The sequence below is a fragment of the Belonocnema kinseyi genome, chromosome 2 (assembly GCF_010883055.1).
Source record: "Belonocnema kinseyi isolate 2016_QV_RU_SX_M_011 chromosome 2, B_treatae_v1, whole genome shotgun sequence".
Lineage (NCBI taxonomy): Eukaryota > Metazoa > Arthropoda > Insecta > Hymenoptera > Cynipidae > Belonocnema > Belonocnema kinseyi.
Window position 1 is genome coordinate 68,265,846 of NC_046658.1, and position 23,857 is coordinate 68,289,702.

The 23,857-nt window shown below is 33.7% G+C and overlaps 2 protein-coding genes across 8 annotated transcripts in view; both read right to left on the reverse strand.

The window, feature by feature from the left end:
* The window catches only part of LOC117167225 (H/ACA ribonucleoprotein complex non-core subunit NAF1), a 9,005-nt gene extending 2,005 nt beyond the window's left edge, over positions 1 to 7,000 (reverse strand). The window contains exons 1-4 of one of the 5 annotated variants that reach the window (XM_033351999.1): positions 2,374 to 2,554; positions 2,237 to 2,263; positions 320 to 635; positions 82 to 208 (exon numbers count right to left, since the gene is read on the reverse strand). In XM_033351999.1, the coding sequence (XP_033207890.1) occupies positions 82 to 208; positions 320 to 597 (405 nt within the window). In that variant the 5' untranslated portion in view covers positions 598 to 635; positions 2,237 to 2,263; positions 2,374 to 2,554. The other 4 variants (XM_033351998.1, XM_033352000.1, XM_033352003.1 and 1 more) reach the window with 4 other exon arrangements.
* LOC117167223 (cyclin-T-like) lies at positions 3,888 to 23,080 on the reverse strand. 3 transcript variants are annotated; one of them, XM_033351994.1, is made up of 9 exons: positions 22,881 to 23,080; positions 17,636 to 17,846; positions 17,423 to 17,546; positions 17,069 to 17,114; positions 16,099 to 16,189; positions 15,820 to 16,014; positions 14,345 to 15,631; positions 12,554 to 14,254; positions 3,888 to 7,006 (listed from the first exon to the last, which is right to left on the reverse strand). In XM_033351994.1, the coding sequence occupies exons 1-9, from the start codon at positions 23,024 to 23,026 to the stop codon at positions 6,947 to 6,949; spliced, it is 3,861 nt and encodes a 1,286-aa protein (XP_033207885.1). In that variant the 5' UTR covers positions 23,027 to 23,080; the 3' UTR covers positions 3,888 to 6,946. The 3 variants fall into 3 exon arrangements, with proteins under 3 accessions (XP_033207885.1, XP_033207884.1, XP_033207886.1); XM_033351993.1 differs by having other exon boundaries at positions 17,393 to 17,546; XM_033351995.1 differs by lacking the exons at positions 17,069 to 17,114; positions 17,423 to 17,546; positions 17,636 to 17,846; positions 22,881 to 23,080 and adding an exon at positions 16,685 to 16,921.
* Positions 23,081 to 23,857: the final 777 nt, after the last annotated feature.

Genomic DNA, 23,857 nt, shown 5'->3' on the forward strand with positions numbered 1-23,857 from the left:
AAAAGGCCATTTTATCTGCAGCAATCGAACATCTACATTAGTTTTACTCAATTTTAAATCAAATGAAGAAAAAATGCTCACTTCTCCAAGTGGATCACAAAGAACTTCAGGAACATTGATCTGTAGCTCTTCAATCGGTGGAAGATCATCATATTCTCCTTTCTCTGCCCGTTGAGAGCGCTGATTTGGAGTTTTGACATTTTGGCTCCTGTTCAAAAGAAATTAGACTTCAATTATAGAAAAGATGTACCGAGATGATTTCATAATTTATAACAATTAAACTAAATTAATTTCACGACTCAGGTTATAAAATACTTACTTTTCTTTTTGGGATTCCTTCTTTCTGCTCTCGTCCTCACTGCTGCTATCAGATGAACTATTATCACTCTTGCTCTCTTCAGATTCTTCTTCACTGCTACTGGAGTCGTCCTCACTGTCAACTTCATCACTGCTGCAGGTAATTTCAATATTGGTTCTGTATTCTTTCAGAATTACTGGACCATCTTCATCTTCATTGACATTTTCATTTTGGGCATCTGAATTTTGAGTTTCTTGAGTCACTTCCTCAACCTCAGAATCTGAAGTATCATAATCCATGGCAATCGCACTAAGGGCACATGGTTTATAGGCAGGAGCTGCAAACAATGGCAAAAATATAAATAGTTTAAACACCAAATTTGAAATTGGACGTCCCATTTTTAATAGTTCATAGTTCCATTTGAAATTACTCGGTTTGAAACATTTTCAATTACAAATTGTTGAACCAGACGATAGTGAATTTAAAATTGTAAATGTTACACTATAATTACCCCCAGTGGAATGAATTTTCTCGAGTTCTTTCGAAGATATACTTTCAAAAACAACAGAAATGACATCGTCTTTTGCACTGCTTTCTTTCTCCAAAATAGGAGAAGAATCGACGGATTCCAAAGATGGCACTTCCGAAATTATTGCTTCATCTTCAAAATTATTTTTAGAATTTGAGACCAGATTGTCATCACTTTTTGGATTAGAATCACCAATTTTTTCTAAATTTTCGATGGCACTCGTTACACTCTGTTTTTCGATTTCCATTATTACCAAATGGGATCTTTTGATAAGATAGATTCTTCGTAATAGTACTATTTCATTCTTTTAAAGTGTATTCGATAAATCTTTTATATGTCAGTGGTGTTTAAGATACAAATATCTTATACGTGAAGAAATAAAATCAGAATTGTAACATTTCTAACAAATGTTGTCACTGACGATTGACGTATACTTTCGAAAAATATTTAAATACAGTCACGTAACATATGTAATTGAAAATAAAATAGGATACGTGATTATTTTATGAATACATAAATAAATTATTTATTTAGGAGAAGGTTCAAAAGCTTTTCAAGTTTTCTCTAAAGCTCTAAAATGTGCAGACGAAAACACAAACACCACGTGTTATCTAACCTCAAATTCTGGAATTTTAAATTTCGACTACAGTGCCCTCTGTTACTTTAGCGGGAATGTTTAAATTACTAAAGAAAAATCGTTTACATAAATATTTTATTGATAAATAATTTAGTATTGAATAAAAGGCATAAATTAAATAAAACTAATGGCCAGAAACAATAGCGCTATAATAATTGATAAAAATCAAATTGTGATCTTCACTAAACGCGGGAAAAATGGAATTACGATTTCCAAAAATTGGTAAAAAGTTAGATTTCTATTATTTCCAAAAATTAACCCAATATAGTTTTTAAAGTACTCCGGCTTTTGGTTCAGTCTAATGAAAAATCATTCAAATTATTTTGTTTATGCGGATAAATATGTCCTCTTTCACATAATGCCTTTTTGGGGGTCCTTTCCAGGTTAAAATTTGAATCGTCAATGTTTAAAGTCGTGTCAAGAAAACATAGGATCTTATGGAGAGGCCTTTCGCGGGCTCCAAAAATGGTTAATTTTAACTTAAAAACACGTTAAGTTTAATTTTAGTCAAATTTAGCCAAATGCCAAGCGCGTAAAATGACTTTTACCAGAATCGTGTCAAATCAACATTTAAATTTACATTTAATTATCAAAAAAAATTTAATTTATATTGATCAGCATAAAAAATTGATACCTAATTCATTAACTGATATCCTGGCCAAAGGCCGTAGTAGGATAAGCATAGTCTGGGGCGCCCCGCTCAGATGTGACCCATATTTCAGGGACCCATAAAATAAAAAAATAAAATTTTCTAGAAAACGGCTTCACCGACCTTGATGTAGAGAGTACTGAAGAAGTTCTGAGAAAAATTCCTGATGATTACACGGGGATGAAAAGAATTACTATAATTTTTAAATAATTTTTTTGTAATCGTAGCGGCACTTCATAGTTTAAAAGAATAAAAATTACCTGGCTGGCCCCTCCTATGTATTCAATTACATGAGAATGAGGGGCCAACTTTATGTTTAGCTTATGACGCAATAAGATACACTCAATGGTGTAACATAAACTAGATGCAACAGCATCATTCGTTTAGAAACTCATTTTCTCGTGAATTCCCCAGTCACAGTGTCAATTGATTATAAGAAGATAGAAAAATACTTCTCTTTGTTTACTGCTGACACCAAACTAATTTCATGTATGCCCAGGAAGACACTACGCGGAGGTCGTCCGTCATATTAGCATCCCTTACTTTATTGACACTATACACAACTATATACATCCTGTATTAATAACTTAACAAAACATATATACACTATATACGAGTATACAGAGGATACCCAATAATTTACGTATAGACACTTCATATACACAAAAAATATTTACATTATTTTAAAGCTGAGATCCTCAGTTATTTATTCACAAAACATAATAATCTTTCTTTCATCGAAGAAAACAGTGACAACAACTAATCCGCAGCTTTAAAATAATACACATATGTTTCGCGCATATGAAGTGCCTGTATGTAAATTGTTCGGTATCGTGCGTGTATTCGTATATAGTGTATATATTTTTTGTCAAGTTATTAATAAAGGACGTATATAGTTGTATATAGTGTAAATAAAGTAAGTCATGCTCATCTGACTGACGTCCTTCACGTGGTGCATCGTGGGCAAACATGAAATTAGTTTGGCAAATAGCAGTAAACGAAGAGAAGTATCTTTCTATTTAACTTAATATCAATTGACACTGTGACTGGGAAATTCTCGATCAAATATTTTTTTAATCGAATGATGTTGCATCTTGCTTATATTACACCACTGCAGATAACTTTCTGCGTCACGAGCTAAACATGAATATGGCCCCTCATCCTTATGTAATTGCATACATATGAGGGGCCTACCGAGTAGCTTTTTTTTAACTATGAAGTACCGCTACGATCATTTCCCCAAAATATATATTGAATATTTTAATGTGAGCATGATATAGGGGAAAAAATTGTTTGTGTTGCAAAAGTACTTCCTTTCAGTACTCTCTACATTCTACAACATATATTTGAACGATCAAGATCGTTCAAGCAGTTTTCGAGAAAATTTTTTTTTTAATTTTCAAATTTTTTCAAGTTAAGACTTGGCGTAAATTTATCTCACATGGGGAGCCACTTATCCCAGCAATATGGATCAAATCGGTGCGGGGACACCCAGACCATGCTTATCCTGCTACGGCCTTTTGTATTTAATTCCAAATTTCAGAAAAAAATAATGGACATAACTTTTGACTAGCTTTCCCATTAGCAGGGCTACTTTAAACGTGAAATACGCCGGCAAAAAGAAAATTGTATGTAAATCTCTTGTACATTTTAATATTTATAACAAAAATTAAATTTCGTAAAAATTAATCGTAAAATACATTCAGCTATAAATGAAGGTGCTTAATGTAACTAAATGAGAAAAATGTTAACTAAAGAGGGTAAATAATAAGAGTTTTTTCGTTTGAGTATATCGTCGTTTTATTGATATTTACAGGTACATAACGGCACAAATAGACGTTAGTAACATGAGAGAACGAAAAAATTCTTTCAAGTTAATATTTATGACTCGTTTGATGAAAATCCAGCGAGGCGGTTAATGATGACAATCTGCCTATGAAAATACTTAATGAAGCCTCTCGACAATGAAACAAAGATACAAAGGAAAAAAACTTCCTAAAAACAGTGATTTAAAAAAAAAATTATTGTCCCGAATCCCTTGCCTCGGATTTTCCACCCTCAACAAAAATCACGGAGCAATATTTCCGCAAAAATAAAAGTAGCAAACAATTTTTTATGATTTTCAACATACACTTAAGTCTTTTTTTTAATTACATTTTTTTCGTGACTAACGAACGAAACAACTTAGAAAGGATTTGTAACTAAGAGAAAAATAATTAAACAGTTTGAGATCCAATGTCTCATCTCGCAAGAACAGAAGAGAATTCGATGAAGTAAAAAAGGAAAAGTGAAATCATCGTTTTTGCATATCTTTTCAACTTCGTTTTTTTTCATTTATTTAAAAAACTTTGCATTCTGTTTTGCTCTGAGCAAACTCATCCGTTTGAAAAGATTCTTAGCCATATTTAAAAACAAACAAAAAATGTAAAAATACTTCTTTTAAACTAAACTTAAGTTCTTACAACTAAAGACAAACGTTCGTTTTTTTTCTTTTTTTTTATAAAATTACACGAACAAATTTAAAGTCTTCACAACAATTGCACCAAAGTTGATTTAAAAACGAATAACGCTCGATTTCTATTTTCTATCTTCTTAAAATAGCCAGTTATTCACAATACAAATAAACATTCAGAAACGATAATAGGTCGTCTTTAAGTTTTTCAATTGTCACGTACACATAAAAACTAAATTTATCAGAAATTAAAATATTCCACTAAATTACTTTTGTTCCTGGCTAAGGATCTTCTAAACTGATTTCAAAAAAGTACAATTATTCACGGCAAATTTTCAGATTCGATGAGAATTTTTATTTCAAATTCAAAAATAACTTTAAAAAAATAGAAAATCGGATTCCTATTTTTAAATCTTTATCAACTTTATCTTTGAAATCTCTTAACAATTTCATAAATCTCATATTTAAGACAATGCAGGGCTTCATTTTTGAAATGGATCTTCTCATCGAAAATCATAAAAATCGTAAGAATTCTTTAGGAATAGAATTTATACCAATTGAGAATGACAAGAAAAGTTAAAAAATAAATAAAATGCTGACGATATTCAAATTTTGACAGAACCTTTTTTACTGCATCTTTAAATTTTCTGCTTTTCAAGAACCTCTCGTCCTCACGGATTCCCTAAGCGGTTCAAGTTTCAAAGTGTTAATAACACGAGTGTGTAATGCGCGTGTCTTTACAATTAATAATAATAATAATTAATAATCATTATAATATTTCTATATATTTCTCGTTTAATCCTCACGTGTACGTACGTGTCACATCGTGTCGTAGTCATATCCATTTGGTTTATTTTGGCATACAAAATAATTTTATTTACAGTCTGAGAATGTTTTCATCGATATTGTTATCGTCATTATACTAAATTAGCGATAGTATAATTCGACGGTTCGCTGAACAACACGACCAGTAATAAGAATAATAATGATAAGGGAGGGGGCTATTTTACAGAGTGAAACGTCGATTAATAAATATCTCTCGGGTCTGGAAAATCAAACTACCGTTTCATTTCCATTTCCGATTTTTCTTATTACTTTTTTTTCTCGTTTTTTCTCCATTTTCGTGTCTACGAAGAACACTCGTCGCCACGACGAGAAAGAGTATCGAGCGAAATTCTCTCCGAAATTATTCCCGGGAATTTTAGACTTTTTAAACTTCGATATTAAATGCACTCTATGTAAATACCCTTTTCTCCCTGTCTCGGTGTGAGAAAATCAGAAATTCGGCGAGAGTCTGCGTTATAAACGTAGAATAATTCTAGTCAGTCTTGGAAAGCAAAAGGAGTCTCGAAAATCGAGTCCAGCTTGTAAAAACCAGTTTTTTCAGTTCAATCTCAGTTTTATTTTCTCAAGCTTAATTTTTTTTCTTCAATTTCTGGCTAAATTTAATTTATTTTTAAAATTACTTTTTTCATCATTTACTTTTCTTTACATGAGTTTGAACGGAAACGCCAGGTTTGAGGATTATTCAAAACGCTCAAGCAATTTTGAGGCCTCCATTTTTTTCTAATCTATTGTTACATACTTGGCCTTCAGAAATTACTGTGTATGCTCTAAACATAAAAAAGCAGAATCGCAAAGAGAGAGGAAGTTTAGGAACGAAAAAATCGGAGAGAATTTCCCTCTTCGCATACAATTATTATATCTACTTTGACCTGAGTTTTATATAACACCCTTTTCTCGCTTCCGACCTTTTCCCATGGATTTATATAATTATTTATAATATTTATAATCTATCCGAGAGAGTGCAACGATAAATTAAGTTACGTTAGATTTACTAACGTACAGCGCCTGTTTATTATATCTTCTTATCTCGCTCCATCGAATCAACCCGAATTGATAATATATTGATAAGAAAGTATCGCGAAAAGCCGGAAAATGTGAGAAACCAGAGGAAATTTGCCATCAAATATTTCTAGAATTTGCCTACTGATAATTCTCTCGCGTCTGAAGGATTTGATAGTGTTAACAAAAAAGACCTCAAAATACTTTAAAGACGCTAGAATTTGAGAATTAAATATTCTGAAATATTATTTAAACACTAGAAATATTTGATGCAATTTTCCCCGGCGTTTAGATCGAAGTCGGAGCACGTGAGAAAGGGAAGGAAAAATATTTTCTTAATAGACGAACGCGTCTAAATTTCGAGGCATTTCTTTGTCTCGGGCGTAAATCAACGGCGATGTCCTTTGTACAATGTTTTTTTTCCTTTTATATGATTTTTCGAGTTTTCACAGTTTTTCTCCGGTCTTATAGATTAGCTCCGGTCGAAAAAGTCACTCGACAATTTTTTTTTGCTATTTACCTATCTAGGGTTTCCACTACGTCGACTGCTGTGATAACTTATGCGAACTCTTATGATGACTCGACGAGTGCTTCTCCTGAAACAAAAGGAAAATTTTTAATTAATTGGCTTGTTATTCAATTCGGAAAATTAAACAATTTTGGGAAAGCAGCTTTTCAGTAACGCGAATAATTAAACTGGAAAAAAATCCTGTCAATCACTTTTTTCTTTTAAAATACTTACCAAATATTGCAGATTATAAATACAATGAATTTAAAATTTCAGAACCCGGAAGGTATGAAAATTACCAACAGAGTAAATAAGGAATGCGGTCAACCTAATTATCATAAAATGTGAATAAATATTGAATGAAAAAATGGTGAATTATGAAATGTGATTAAATGCATCACTAATTTTATATAAATCACCCCGGGTTTTTTTTAAATCGGAATTTTGCTCGCAAATGTCAAACATATGGAGAGTTAATTGAGAGAAGGATCGATGTGAATCAAGGTTAGAATTCCACAACACAGAAGCTTCAATAATGAGGAATTTAAATATCACTTTTAAAATTAGTCGAGTTAAAAATGGATGAATAATAATTTGTAATTCGAAAATGTTTTCCTCCTGTTGATAAAGCAAATAAAGGACTGCTTTTCACAGAGCGACACCTGTCGTTTCTTTCACTTCGGTAAGGTGAGAAGGAAGGGGCACAAATGTGAATGTGAATGAACTCGATTGCCTCTACTCTACTGATGAGTGATCGATTTACATTTTTTACGAATTATCGATTCCAGATATCAATTTAAAATAGAATCATTAATCGAATTTAAAAACTAAAATCGAATAAAATTCAACTTAATTTTTAAATAAGGTAATTAGAGGAATAAATTAATGTTCAAATAACATTGCACATTTAACTCAATTCCTAGATCGATAATATTTCGAAATCAAAGGACTTTTTTACGGATTTGAATTTTGCTCTTCAAAAAAAAAAAGTTTCCTTTTTGACAAATGTGGCAGTGAAATATTTTACAAACAATTTTGACCTGAGTGAAAAAAATTGATTGTGGATTAAGTGTGACTTGTGATGATGATAAAAGCGATAAATATCAAATTAATTATATAATGTAGGTGCTAAGGGGTAATTTTAAAAGCATGCAAAATAATCGTGCAGGTATTACAAAAAAAGATTATAAATTCGTGCAGCATGCGCAAGTGAGATTGATTAAATTTGATTTTTTAAGTAACCTCCACCTAATATAACGTAGCGAACAAGTTTTGTCCCTAATGATGCATTTTCGCAGGATCTCTGAACAATGTTAGTACACAAAAAGCGGCGGCGATGTGCGAAGTGAGTTAAGAAGAGACAAAATAATTACTAAGGTATATTCGTTTCCATAGAACGTTTATTTTTATTGATTTTGATTATGCCGCCCACGATTCCTGCTTTCGTTTCCAACCAAGAAGGGTTAGTTACAAAATATATCACGATTCGGTTTTATTTTTCCTAAAATAGGACTTTTCAAAGTTGAACTTCTACTCTTGAACGACGAAATTTTAGAAAGAAATATGAAATGCCCAGAATTTAAATTGTCGGAATTGACTGAAACAGGAACCGAAAGCGACAAGTAAAAATACATTGGATACACAAAGTCGAAGCAACGTACGCGTTACAATTCATTCGAATCCTTTTCCTCTTGATGGTTGCTTACAAAATTAGCCGTAAATCCTCGAAAACACTCAATCGGTACAGTAAATCTTCGCCGCAGTCTCTTTTCATTTTCGCCGTAAAAAATCTAAAGTCGCTTTACCTTAGCAATTACCTTGTCGCTTTCTCTAAATTAATATTGTTCAGAGAAAATAATCTCGCGGAAAGTTCCGATTGATCAACAATCATTAACTAAAACTATCAATTCACTGGAATGTTTCACTCTTTGAAATCAAAAAACCACCATCAAAGTGTAAACTATAAAAATATCTAAATTAAAACGTGTATAATTCTCTTTCATTGGCAAATATTTTTAAACGAATCAACATCTGAGGCTCGTTTTAATATGCTTAATTCTTTCGTATCCTTAGGAATACAAAAAAAATTAATTAACAAAACTAGGAAATATATCAGGGCTTTTTGCGAGCATTACTCGATTCTCACAATGACTCTCTTGTCGAAAGATTTTCTTCTGCTGTGAAAACCTTTTTGGACAACTTTCAAATATAATTTAAACCTGTCTAATTTTCTAAGATAACCCTAGAATTTTCCAAAGAGAAAAAGTGTGCCAATAATCAAATGAATACCTCACTTTTGCTTTTGAATAATGTTAACACTGTTATTAATAGTTTCGAGAAATTTCATCAGGTTAAGTACAAATGGCAACAGTTCTTGGAAAGTCTGGATCAGAGAAAGAAAAAAATGAGAGAGAATGCCGCAAATAATGCGAAGGTAAAAATATTTGTAAAAGAACTAATCATAAGTGTAATAATCACCGTAAAATTAATAAACAAAGTGTCGATGAGAATGTTCGAAATGGGATGTTCGTAACAATAGTGACGATGACGCGATATTTACTCTAGTCATATGTACATCTAATATATATATTTTTTTTAATGGCAAACACTGTAACAACACATATAAACTCACTTTTTCTCAGAATATATATGTAAATCTATATATTAATTATTCGTCATTATGTAATTAACAATTAATTTTAATACACTGCCTCTATTCATTCCTGAGTAATATTATTTTGTTCTGTAGCACATGATGAATTTTAGCGTCTTATTCAAAATTTACAAAGAAATCTTCCCGATAATTCAAACGTTTCACATACCGAATTAAATTTACTTCCATGAGAAAGACGAAAAATCGACTACTTAAAGAGAAAACTTATTTTAAATATTCACTGGTAGAAAATTGCTCCTTTATAATAATATTATACTAAAGTCTAAGTAAAAAAATAAGTGTCTATTCTTCTCAAACTTTAAAGTTGGTGAAAAATTTGTAAATGAATGTTTGCGCTAAAGCATTTGATCGGAAAGGCTATACTTTTTCTTCTAAAGATAACGATTCAGACTTGGTTTTTTGTGTACTTTTTTTTTAATTTTCTTTTTCTTTAAACATTATTAAAACTGGTCACAATGTCTTAGATTAAAAGTTTAAAATTAAATTTAGTGTCACTATTAAAAATTACCCCTAATAAAAAGGAAACAATGTTTTTGTCATTTTCTGAACGCATTTCTACATTTTCTCGTGTCAGCTTCAAAAATCACTAAAGGAAACATTCTCTTCCTTAAAATAAATTGTGAAGTTTTCACATGTTGGGTGAGAAATAATAATAAAATAAATATGAAAGTCCAGCTTTTAGCTGTCTTTTTAAAATACTTTTCTTTTCCTAAGGAATTCCCTAGATTTGACTACTTTTGTGTCATGTATGTATAAAAAATGGTCTTAACTTCTAAGGCTGGCTTCACTAACAATCAGTTTTATCATCCTTATTAAATTCGTCTTTTTCTCAAAAAAAAAAAAAAATTAAATCAAGTTCAAGTACATACATAAATAGTAAGGTTTTTGAACAATCCCATGCTCCTAAATCTACTATGCACACAAATAAAAAAAACTGGACTCTAAGAGAAAAAATAATAGAGAAGAAAACAACATTATGAGAACGAAAGCATTTTTCAAATCTTTGAAAAACTAAAAGAAATTTTTTTGTATTTAAAAAAATAAAATAAAACATGTTGTGTAATCACTTTCGCCACTTAATTAACGAAGCATTTGGCTTTGTCAACATGCAGAATTAATATTGCTATATAGGTTTAAATGGATTTTTATGATCTAGAAAACAATTAGTAACTACGATGAAATCACTGGGATATTTTTTTTGTTAACTTTCTTTAGTAGGCAATTCTCTTTATTTGTTCCGATTTTTTCTCAATTAAATTGCAAATTAAATATATGTTGTTTGAAAATCTCCAATAAAAGAAAAATGCCTCTACTGAAAAAAGCGTTATATAAAAAAAATTAATGTATCATTCTCGAATTGGTATGAACAACAAACGCTTCGTCAATTCAAAAAAATCTATAAATAGAAATGTGATATTCAATTTTTGACAGACTTCCATTTTTATCTGAAGTGTAGAAGCGCGCAAAAAAAAAAAGATACGTTTCTGATTATTTAAGCATTCAAATCACAAACTTTTCAAAATTGCACTTTAAAAAAGACATTTTGCGAAGAAAGAAATGTTTGCAATAATTTTAACCCATGCTACTTTTCCTAATTAAAAAAAAAACTATGTTGAACAAAACTTTTTGTTTGTCTTTTTTGAATATTTTACTAATATTCATATTCAAAAATTATATACTAATTGAAATAAATTATATTATTTTAATTTTGATGAGTATAAAAAGGAGAAAAGTGCAATAATATCACAATGTAAAAATAAAATTCCTTTTAAATTTTTGGCGTGGAAAATGACTGAATATGAAAATATGTATTTTGTTTGTCATTAATTTTTAAGTGCCCAATCATTTTCTAACTCGAAAATTTTCTCTTTAAATTCTCTATAAATTTAAAACTGGACTAATATATCCTGCATTTCTCAACTGAAAATATGTTCAATTAAATTATAGCTAAATGGAAATAATTTCCAAATTAAAGGGTGTTGAATGGATTTTTTTCAAATAATAGTCTTCAATTTAAAATCTTTTCCAATCGAAAATTTTCAGTTGACAATTTCCAAACATAAAAACGATAAAACCTAAAAAATATGTCAATTCACAACCAGAAAAATATAATATTGTATCTATAGTGAAAAAAGTAAAAAAAAATAAAGTTACAAAACTTTTCCTTACTCACTAAAAAATAGAAGAAATAAAAAAAATTCAATTTTAAATCAATAAAATTTGGGAAACTTCTCGCTCTAAAATAATATATAAAACAAAATAACGAATCTGAATAATTTATATTCAATAATAAATTCCTCTCTAAACTTTTTCCCCAGAAGATCCTCAAACATTTCTTTCTCCATAAACTTTTCTCCTCGTCGTGGCTTTTTTCATAGAATCACCCCAAACTCCAAACATCATCTACCCTCTAATACAAAAAAAGACAAAAAATCAACTACTCTACCTAAAATGCAAAATATTTAACTTCTACTCAGGTGGAGGAGGGGGTGGTGGAGGAGAGGAACTAGGTGGAGGTCCATCAGGCAAAGGAGGTGGACACTCTCCCTTTTGCGCGGGAGGATTAAACGCCTCCGATTTATTCCTCGCGTTTCTCAAATTGGGAGGCAAAGCCGGCGGTGGAACACTCGTATCAATCGTGCCATCCCGAGTCACAATCATGTTCCCAGGGTACATATTAAATCTCGGTTGATGCTGTTGCTGATACGGCTGATAATAAACCCCTGGATCATACATAAACCCCCCGGGATTATAAATCGGAGGTGGTGGATAATTGGGAAAAAAGAAGGGCTCACCCCTCTGTGAATTTGCACCCGGATGATTAGGTCGAAGGAGAGGATTTCTAGGACCACGAGCACCCGGAAAAGGATGTTCAGAGTGCTGATAGAAACCTTCGCGGAGCTGCTGAGCGTAGGGCTGGCGCGGTGGAAAGTGGCGGCCACCTCTGCCGCTTCCACGTACCTTATTATTACTGCCGGAGTTATAGTGCCTGCCATTCTGTCTCTCGTTGGATCTCTGCGGAACAAATCCAGGATTAGAGACCGACTGCTGCTTCTTGGTCGGTGGTCCGCTGGTGGTCGGGTTCTCGTCGCTCCGTTCGCGTTTTCGACTCTCGTGCGTCGTCGTGTCTCCAGTACTCGTGCTAGTCCTCGATATTGCATCAGTGCGAATCTTGATCTTGAGTGGACCCTGAACAGGTGGAATCGGCGAGGCAGAAATTGCCTCTGCGACCTTAAGTCTCTCTTTGGCGATCTTGATCTTAATTTTGCCAGGCGGGGACTTGAGCTTCTCACCAGAACCTAGAGATTCACTACTCAAGTTGATCTTGTCCTTGGGAATAGTGATCTTGATCGGCTCTGTGGGAACGTTCTCCCCCTGCTCCGCCTTTTTCCTCTCCTTGTCACGATGTCGTTCCTTATCTTTATCCTTGTGCTTGTGTTTGTGCTTCTCCTTGCTCTTGTCCTTGTCCTTGTGTTTATGTTTCTTCTCCTTCTTTTTCTTCTCGCTCTTGTGGTGCTCGCTCTTTTTCTCCTCAACAGCGATTGGTAGAATTGGTATGCTCACCGCAGAAAGAGTGGAGTCAATTGTGGAACCCGAAAGCGCGCCCATGTCGACTGTGGAGACAAATGGCTCTGGTGTTGCTATCTCGGGCGGCAGAATTGGGGTCAAGGTCGGTGGGAACTCTTGAGTAGGCTTTGGAGGCTGGGTGAACTGCTGAAGGAGAGAAGGCATGGTAGCCAAGGGTTCCTGAAGTAAGGCGCTGATGCTCTGAGCGGACTTGGTGCGAGAGAATTCCTCAAGGGGTTCGGATTTGACCTTGATGCGAGAGATGTCTTCGAGGGGCTCGGCTTTTATCTTGTTGTGAGAGAAATCCTCAAGTGGTTCGGATTTAATCTCGTTTTTGACTTCTGGAATTGGTTCAGTGAGGTCATTCAGCTCTTGCTTCGAAAAAACGATAGGGTCTTGTGTCACAAGGAATTCCTGGAGTTCTTGAGTCACGTAGTCTGGAGGATTCTTCGGAAAGACGGGAGTGCTTTTCGAGGCCACGCTAGAACTAGAACTTTTCGGAATGTCGGGAATCCTGTGTAACTCGACTCTTGGAAATTGAAGCATGTGTTTAGGAAAGTCCTGAATCTTGGAGAACTCCTGAGCATTCTTGAAAAAGTCTTGAGAAGATTTTGAAAAGTCTTGAGTTTTAGGGAATTCCTGTGCTTCGGGAAAGTCTTGTCTTGGTATTCTGCTTTCAACGCCGTTGGTGAGAGGACCATGAGACGCCCGATATGCCAGTGTGGGCTCTGGTTCAAAGGGTTTCATGAGTTCGCTAATCTTTGTGTCGTGCAGGAAAGAAGCGCTTCTGTTAGGATTATCCGCGATTGGTTGAAGCAGCTCAGGTATGCTGTTCGTTGATTTGAAGATGGAGGAGAGGACGTCTTTGGAGGACGCAGATTGATCTAATTCATTCAAGCCCCGGTGTCGCTTGTGAGATGAATTTGCGGCATCGGCCGGATGCCGCTTGACCATATCCTGTTGCTGCAAACCTGATGGGCTCGAGAATGGTGATATGAGAGTAGCCGACATATCGAGAGGAGATTGCTTAGGAGCTTTAGCCGAAGGTGGTGTCTTCTGCCGAGACTTGGACCGCTGGTGAGATTCTCGAGGCGTCTGAAAAGATAGAAATTGGTTAGTTTTTGGAAAATTCGTGCAGAATAAGGAACAGTAAGTTCTAAATTTGAATTATAAACCAAAACTCACCTCTCGCTGTGTTTTCTCTGGGCTGAAAAGCGACTTGGGTTTAACTGGCATCGCATTTTGCTGCTGAACCAGACTCCTATCCTCCTCATGTCTTGGCCTCTTTTCCACCTTGACTTCCTCGTTGCTAACAGGAACCGCCGAGTGTGAACTTCCATTCTTGACCGACTCTTTTACAAACTGCTGCATCCCATGACTCGAGTGTTGATGCGACATAGGTTTGGGCAAGGACTTTTGCTGGACCTGCGGTGAGGCCGGAATCGACAAACTTTGTCCGGAATTCCCCTGCAGCTTGTCCGACTGGTTATGTTTGGAATGATGCGACTGTTTCAGTATATGGGCAATATAATCCTCCCTCTGGACCTCAGCTTTAGGTTTCGGGGGCGGCAGTGGCTTCTCGATAAGCTTCCGAACCTCTTCACTCCTCTGCTCCAGAGAATCGGGCTTCCTCTGGCGATCAACTCGAGACATGTCACGATATTCCGGATAGGCTTTTTGATCCTCTTTTCGATGTTCTGGTACTTTATTATGTCTCGGGTCGTACCTTTTATCATGTGAGCTTATTCTATGTACATTGTGGTTATTGTTGCTCATCCTGTCTTGAACATTGGGATGAACAGCTGACTCTTGAGGCAATCCAGAGTCAAGTCTCGCAGAAGGATCGGGTTGAGAAGCGTCTATCGTCTCCTTTTGCGAAATATTATGGTGAGGATACATCGAGGATCCACTTGTTCCACTAGAGTTAAAATCTCGAGGAGCTCGTTGTCTGTTCGGATCACGATTCGGGTCGCGACTTGGATCTCGACTCGGATCACGATTCGGATCTCGATTCGGGTCACGACTTGGATCTCGATTTGGTTCCCTGGGTTGACTGCTTGAGTGTCTTTGAGGAATCGACTGACTCATTTTCATATCTGGCCTGTGGTGGTGATTATGGTGAAGTGCTGATTTCTGATTAGAGTTTGGAGGTTGCTTGTGCGGAATGGGTCCAGGAACTGGTTTATGATGGTGCGAATGATGTTTGTTGAGATCAGGAAGACTGCTTGGTCCGCTCGAGGACCCAGCTGTATTCTGTTTTTCTCGATCGAGTCGCTCTCGTTCCTTCTTTTCCCGATAGTCACGAACGTCCATGGAGGACCGAGCTGGCATCGAAGGTTTCTTTTCCTCGTGTTTTACCTGATGCTCGTGTTTAATTGGGTGTTCGTGTTTTACTGGGTGGTGAGGCCGATTCGACTGAAAGGTTGGACCTCCATCGGGCGCTGGCGATTGTATCTTACGAGGTTCGGTCTCCTAGAAAATAAGGAGAGAAATGTTTTTATAGGTAGGATTCGAACAATCCTTTTTCATTATTAGCTACTTTTTTGGCACAAGGCTACGTTATTCTAATACGTTTCGTGAGAAATGTTTTTAAATCTAACAATTCGTTGCAGAATTGAAAAAAATGGATAATTTCTCAAAATATGGATAAAGAAACTTACGAAAGGTGAGTTTGAAATGGGATGACCCATGTTCGGACTTTGGTGATCATTCATGCTTTTAATCTTCTTTTTGAGTCTCGAGGGACACTTGTCGAATACGTGTAGAAATTCAGCCGTCAACTTTTGCAAGATTTCCATCGTCACAGTTTTGTCGATGTACCAGAACCAATGTTTTCCTTCATTACTCTGCGGAATCTGTAACAAGTGAACATTCCTTAATCTGGTAATTCTGTGTTAAATTAATTTAGATTGAGGAACAAAAGTTAATTGATATATTACCTCCCAATTTGACCACTTGCAAGTAAGATGAATACAGAAACAGGCAACAACAGTGGGCCGGTATTGAAGACACATTGTCGTCAAGTGTAAACTGAAACATAGAATATCTTCCTTCGAAATGTCTTTCTCAAAGCCAAAAAAAAAGAGGAATAAAAGAGAACGGCTTGGAGAGGAAGATAAAAGAAAGCTATATAATGAGGAGTTCACAGATTTAAGAGAACATTTCGGTTCTAAGTTTTCGCCATGATTGTAGAATCCTCATGCCGAATAGAACTCTAAGCATTTAAAAAAAAAGTTGTCTAATGGATGCTCTTAGGAGATAAATATCTGGATACCGATTAAAACTCCACGGGTCCAATCCCGCTTTAGGGAATTTTGATCAAGGAGAAATGATGTGACACGTAGGAATATTGAATGAATGAAAGAAAAAGAAGCACATTCGCACACTAGAACTCGCATTCATTCCCTACAGATTGTTATCGAGGTGCTAAGTATCATCCGGCATGTGGAACTGAAGGCGAAACGAAACAAAAGAATTTACCATAACGTACAGAAAACGATCAGTCTTTTAGAAGATTCTATTTACCTGGGGGTCCTCATCGTGAAATAAACTTCGTATCGCGTTGGCATTAATAACTTTTTTCCCGAATTAAACTGCTTATTGCTTTGGTTACGTTCTCTTTAGAACCAGACATTACCGCTACCATGCGAAACATTGGCCCAGTTTATTTTAGTCGGTTACTTGGTAAGTTGATAAATTCGTGCTACTCTTTTTATTCTTTAGTTTACAATTTTTATTTTTAACTTTCAAATTTGTAGGTTTCGTGAAAGAAAAGTTATTAGAGAAACAAGTTAGAGTTACGTGGGTATAAAGAGGGCGAATGTCGAGCTTGGAAAAATGTTGCAGCGGAATTTATCTGACCAGAAGGCTTCTAAGAGTAAGAGATACTAGGAAATAATTTGTAGCCACCTGTTAGATGCCATGAAGTACGAAGTCTGGGCTAAGTCCTTGTTCGCTGAAATAAAAATTGCAAATAGTCATTCTGGTCCTTTTTTGAGTGAAATATAAATTTCTGATTAATTATTAGCGTCCCACGAATGTTGATATAATTTTTTTTGGTTGGCTCTCACTTGCTTCGATTGTTTATTATATAATCTCTGAAATCTCCCCCAAAATTCTTCCATTTAGGAAAAAAATCCAGAAAAAGGACGAGTCCTCAGAAGTGAAAGGCGTTAAATCGGCAAAAGAAAACATCAGTGGGGCGCTTTTTAAAAAAATATTAAAGAGATTCACCTTGATCAACTTCGACACCAAAAGACTCACCTTTTACTAGGTGACAACACCTAACAACGTGAGTATGAGGGTGGTCAATGGCAAGTTCGAAGCCCAGAGTCATAAGGAGGGCACTTTCATTTGACACCAGCTCATTAGCCTGCTCCAAATATTGCTGCAATGAGACATACCAGCGATTAAGCAGCAGGTGATTTTGATTTTTTTTTTTCATTTCGTCTCAATTTGAAATAGCTTGACACTCACATCCGACTTCATGTCAAGAGTTGACCCTTCTCTGTGAAGACACACGTGTGCGCATCTGATGACATGTTCCAATTTCCGCGGCTGCTCCTCTGTCTTCGCCGCCAGAAAGAGGGCTGCCGCCGCTATCTTGTTCCTGGGGAACTGTGTTAGCGAGTGGAATACATAGAATCGATGCATGTACACGATGGCTGTATTGATGCATAGTTGCGTACTAATCAAAATTGGTTAAGGAAATTATTTGTTATAAATTTTCTAAATTAGTTTCAATATATGAATTTAAGTATAAAGAAAATTGACTGAACTTTTAAGTTTTAATCATCTTGAACCTTCTCTATAATGTATTCGCTAGGTTAGTGAAGGGTATATAAGATGTTTAGGAAAATCGGGTGGCCACTTACGCAATATAAATTAATTTCATTTCCGCACGGAATTGTGTTCTTTTAGATCACAGAGTCCGAGACTTTAAATCGCGTAAAAATTGTAGGTCTAAAATCACGCGCTTTGATGTATTAATCCCTTGAAATTTATCTCCGTGCAGGATAGCCTTTCGAATTATAAAGTGTAAAATATGAATGATAACCACCAATATTTTAAAAAAATGTAATAGTTTTTTAATGACACATGCATGATTTGAACCCTTTTCGACGCCTATGAAGCGTGGCTAAAGCTCTACTTTTTACTCCTCAGGGAGTAAAAAGTGACGTCAGAGGATAATAAAGAATGCAGAAAATAGAATTGTACGGTAATTTATGGAAAATTACCATATATAATCGATCAAATTACCGTAAATCACCAAAAATTTCCAAAAATATATACACTTTTTAATTGAATTTTGGGTAATTTGTCTTAAATTTCCATAAATGACTATGAAATTAATTACTTCCGAAAATTTATAAAAATGTTTGAAATTGAATTTTGGGTAACTTATGGTAATTTAGCATATTCACATGTACAATGACCATAAATGACAATTTTCGGAACTTTATAGACATTTTTAAATTGAGTTTTGAGCAATGTATGGTAAGTTACTATAAAATACCTCTAATATTACAACAAATTACCCAAAAAATTAATAAATTTCCGAAAATTTATAAAAATGTTTAAAATTAAATTTTTAATCACTTATGGTGAATTACTATATTTACATGTAAAATTATCATAAATGACCGAAAATGTTCGGAAATTTATAGACAGGTTTGAATTGAATTTATGATAAGTTACTATAAATTACATGTAATATTACCATAAATTACCCCAAAAAATTAATAAATTACCCCAAAAAAGTATAAAATTGACTTTTTTGAGTAATTTGTAGTAAGTGACCATATTTTCCTGTAAAACTGCCATAAATTATAGAAAATTTCAGAATAATTTTGACATTTTAAAATTTAATTCAAAAATTAATATAGGCCCAACTCTTAAATCATGACTGTCTTTCGAGAAATGTCCGAAATCATCCACTTGTTATAACAAATATCGTATGCACCAAGGGGGAGAAGGATAGGCGTTCGCCTATAACTCGTACCAAAAACATGCACCATAATATACTATTATGTGTAAATACGTTTAATCTCAGAAAATAAATTTTCCTATAGAATTGTAGCTTTAACAATATTTTATAAGTTGATCCAACGATATAATAATCAATGAAAATAAAATAGAATTTTCAATTTACACGGATCGAAATTAAATTGAATTTTATTTTGTACGTTCCCAAATTTAGATTAGCTCTTCAATTGAAAATCAAAACTTTTTATAATTCTTTAGTGAAAACTGATAGGAATTATCCAAAAGACAATTTTTCTCTCGAATTCTCGTATGGCAAAAATTAAAGACTCGAGGAATAATAGTACGATTTCTAGAAATCTTATCGAAATTTTCTACGGCGCCAAACATTTCTTTGCCTTTTATAATCTGTTTATGAATAGAAGTATTTGCTTTAAACTGATAAACCTTCAAATCTAAATTTTGTTCGTCATAAACAAAAATTTGTTTCCTTATTTTTAACTTCATAATTCTTTTTCAACAAATATTTAGTTAAATCTCGAATCACATTTTTTAAATAAAATATTAATATTTTTAAATTGTTTTATTTGTCCTTCAGTCGCTGTTCAGTTATTTTTTCGTGAATGGGAAGATAAATTGATATTTTTTACTGCTTTTAACATTTATTTTAGAAAGTATCGAACGTGAATTTTGTGTTTTTTTTATTTTAGTTTCTACAAAAATCAAAATGTTCAAAAACCTATATATTTCATTAACTAAAAATACTTTGCAGATACTGTAAGAAATAGAAATTTTTTATCTCCAATTGCATACAAAGGATACAAATTTAACCCTTATAAGAGAAAACGGATTTAAGAAAAAACATTGATATTCGCCGTTATTGCCCAAAATTAATTTTCCATCACGCGAAATAAATCTGCTTTAAATTTGGTATAATAATGTTGATGGTTCAAGGTTCAAACTTTACGCTTATCGGATTATTAAAAAAATTAATAATTCAATTGAAATTTACATCGCAATAGAAATAAATATTAATATTTACAAGATTAACTAAGAATGAAACTTCGATTCTCAATAGTTATAAATAATAAATAAATTTATTTATTCTCTTTCAGAAAAAACTACATAATTTAAATTTTTTCATAAGAGGGAACTAACGGAAAAAATATATTCAGAAATATTTCACGTTTTCTTTTCATTCAAACGGTGTGGCATATCAATATTCTGGTTTACCATACAAAGATTTAGGCAATAACAGTTATAGTAATAAAATATGAGAATACAAAAAAAGGAACAATAAAGAATACGTTCCCAGATTTGACCATACTTAATATAAAAACTGACATCCTATGAGTGGACAGAATTTAAAGAACTCGACTCGCAATTTATATAAAATGAAACAAAAAGCAACTCCCTTAATCCTCTAATAGTGTTTTCGTCTTTTCTACTTTTTTGTAAATACCATAAATCCATATTACTAACAAAAGAAAAAGCAATACAAAAAGTGAATTAAATTTGAAAATTTAAAATTGATTCCTCTAAATAAAATAATTTCAACTTTTGCACACCATTAAAGGATTAATATAATAAACTGACTACTTTTGCGTGGTAAGACTAGAAAACAGAAAGAACAATTTCGTATAAATAATGTAGTTTATTTTATTTTTTCTTGAAATTCAGATTACAATTAATACTGAAGATGATCAAATTTGACGATTAAACATCCCCTTTTAGAAGTTTTTCATTAATCACAAATTGTCACCCAGGTACCCAAAGCATTACACATAAATATAAATGGAAGGATCCCCAACGTCGTACAAATTTCTGCTGTTATAAATTATCAACCATCAATCATCAATAAAAGTATCAATCATCTTGAAATACATAAATGGAAATAAACTGGAATCTGAAACTGGACAAATTGTAAGGAAGTGTTAAAAACTTCATACTGCGAATCTTGGACGTCTAGTAGATTATTCTGGAACCTGTATAAGAAATTCCAAAAAAAAGAATAATAATTTTAAAGCTCTTCGAAGAACATTGCAAAAACCAAAGTAGGCACTGCAACGAACTCTGAATACTCATGAATTGTGTTTTAAATATTTTTTAAGTAATAATTTTAATGTATCTATTAAGCATATATTTATATATAGATATGTTAGAGAATAATAATAAAAAAATGTTTATTTTAAAAGTTTAAATAATTTTTAAGTAACAAAAATAGTGATTATGTTAGTTAGAAAAATTAAAAGGTCAAGCCTAAACTAGAATCTGGATTTTCGCGAATAGAGAAAGAGCAGATAAATATCCAGGGTTTGAGCCCACCTACAACACCTATGATGCGAGCTTTCCAGGTAGAAAAATCCTTATAGTGAAAATGCACAGTCATGAAGAAGGGGAAACTAAATATGTCCCGAAATAGTAGCATCCGGAAAATTCCATTGAGCTCAAGATTTTTCAAGTTCTTAAGAGAATGCAAATTGGTTAAAAAGACAAATAAATGTTTTTAAACAATATTATTCAAACTAAAAATAGAGATTTATCAAATTCTGTAAAATCGTTGTTGGAAATTGAACGTGACCTACTTTTTGCTTTATTTTGTCAACTGTTTGGTAAATGTTAGGTTAAGGATTTGGCAATGAAGATAAGACATAATACGTGTAAAATAATATAAAAAATCAAAGGCAATAAGAAAAATAAGTAAATAGTTGAATAATATAAAAATTCCTTATTTCTCATACGCATTAGTACACAAAAGTATGAAAAATGCATGATACACAATTTATATGTGTGAATTATAACCTCTGATAACAATAAATTGATAAAAGACGCTAAAAATAATAAAAACTAAATTTTGTGCAGAGTAATCCTTAGCAAGCGCAAAAATGCTCCAAAAAAGGGTCAAATCGGCCAAAAGCGAATAACGGTTCTCGTATCTGGGGAAAATCAAGGCCAACTGATTCACAAAGATCTCAAAATGACCTCGTGCTACAATTTCTGTTTACAAAACTTTGGAATCAGAACTGACCCCCGACACGTCACAAGTTTTCCAAAACACTCGAAATTTTGAAATCCTCGCTGGAAAACGAGAACGAATAAAAGTGAGAATCTAACTAGCACACCCAAGCGTACACAAAAAATCGGAAATTAAGCATTCAATAGACTCATTCCCATCGAAATCCGAATGGATTTCGAAGGTCTTGATTAAGAATTTGCACCAATCTGCAAAATGCGACAAGTTTCATACTGAAAAGTCACGAAAATTAACGAAAAGAATAGTAAATCAGAAAACTAATCATTAATGCGAATGAAAATTGCGTAAGCGATTGCAAGCGAGCTCGGTTGGCAGGACTGCCATACAATCCTCGTCGTTTGTCCTACGAAACGAGTTTATTTTTTCAAAATTTCTGAAAAACGCGATCCTCCACGAGAAACGGTCACAAGAGTCAGAAAGAAAGGTGAAAATTTGTAAAAACCAATGCAGGCAGCCCACGTTTCTCCAATATGGAGTTCCATGACGCGTGACCTCCGTGAATTCGTTTCTCGTGTTTACAGTCGCCTGGGGCACTTTGGGATGATCCTTATAAACCACGATGTGCCAGAGGACGAGCTAATCAAAAATCGGGAACATACCTGTGCAAAAACTTGGCGAAAATCGACGACGAGTGTCTCTTTCGATGCGAACACGAGCGGGGAAGAGGGGGAAGTTGAATTTCAGAATCAAGCGTTAAAAGGATACACAGAGAGCCGTTGTCCCATATCCTGGATGAGATTTGCGGCCTGCTGTCTGTAACTCAGTTCTTTATCGGCGTCGATACCGCATCTTCGGCTCGGCGACATCGCTAGTTGTTCCTTTGTGAAATACCATTTTGCGTCAGCCGCCATTTATATGTACACACTCCAAAAACTGCACTTCGGTGCTGCGACGCCGTACTGAAAAACGGAACGATTTCACGCGACACTGACCGGAAGTCAAAGTACGTCCATTTCAGAAAACATCCACCCGTTTTTACGTGAGTAGTTGAGCGCGAAATTCAAACGGGAAGTTTGATTGATTATGTTTAAAGGAAATTTAAATATTAGCAACTGCAAAAACGTAAACATTTTTCAATTTTTATTTCAGGTGGTTAAGAGTGTTTTCCGTAAATAAAGACCAGGTAGAAACAAGTCCAGATTTTGATGAGAGTAGAGGCTTGAAAAAAAAGAGATCGCGAAATCTAATGTCGGAGGGGCGCTAACTAAAATGATGAAATTTAAGAGTCAGGGAATTCGCATGAGAATGTAATTTTAAAATGATATTCAGTAAATTATTATATTATTTTTATACGCTATTAGAAGCAGATTTTTAAATCTTAATATCTAATTTTTGAGCGGAAGTGCAGGAGTTGAATTGTTAATACAGCGCGGAATTTAAATTTCTTAAGAGTGTTTTAAAAATGTTATGTAACAAAATGCTAAAATAAATTTAAATTGGTTGCCATATTATTAATGGGAATATTATAATTGGTTACTTTTCCTCTTCAAGGGGAATAAATATTTTTTAAATATATGTATTTAGTGTTTGTCGAGTCAACATTTTTTTAAAAATTCATTAAATTGATATGGAACATGTATTAATTAATTTCTTCGTAAGTATGAAGGTGATCAGTTTTTAAATGTTAATATTTCACAGAAATTTAACAACTCATCGATGCTTCAATTTCAAATAAATTTATA

Bases quoted from the DNA above. Each gene is read 5' to 3' on its own strand.
- LOC117167223 (XM_033351993.1), bottom strand. From the start codon at position 23,026: ATGGCGGCTGACGCAAAATGGTATTTCACAAAGGAACAACTAGCGATG. The intron at 16,015-16,098 runs GTAATATATCAA...CACTTGTTACAG, and splicing joins GCAAGTGGTCAAATTGGGAG to ATTCCGCAGAGTAATGAAGG. The intron at 7,007-12,553 runs GTACGTGGAAGC...CTTTTGTTTCAG, and splicing joins ACTCCGGCAGTAATAATAAG to GAGAAGCACTCGTCGAGTCA.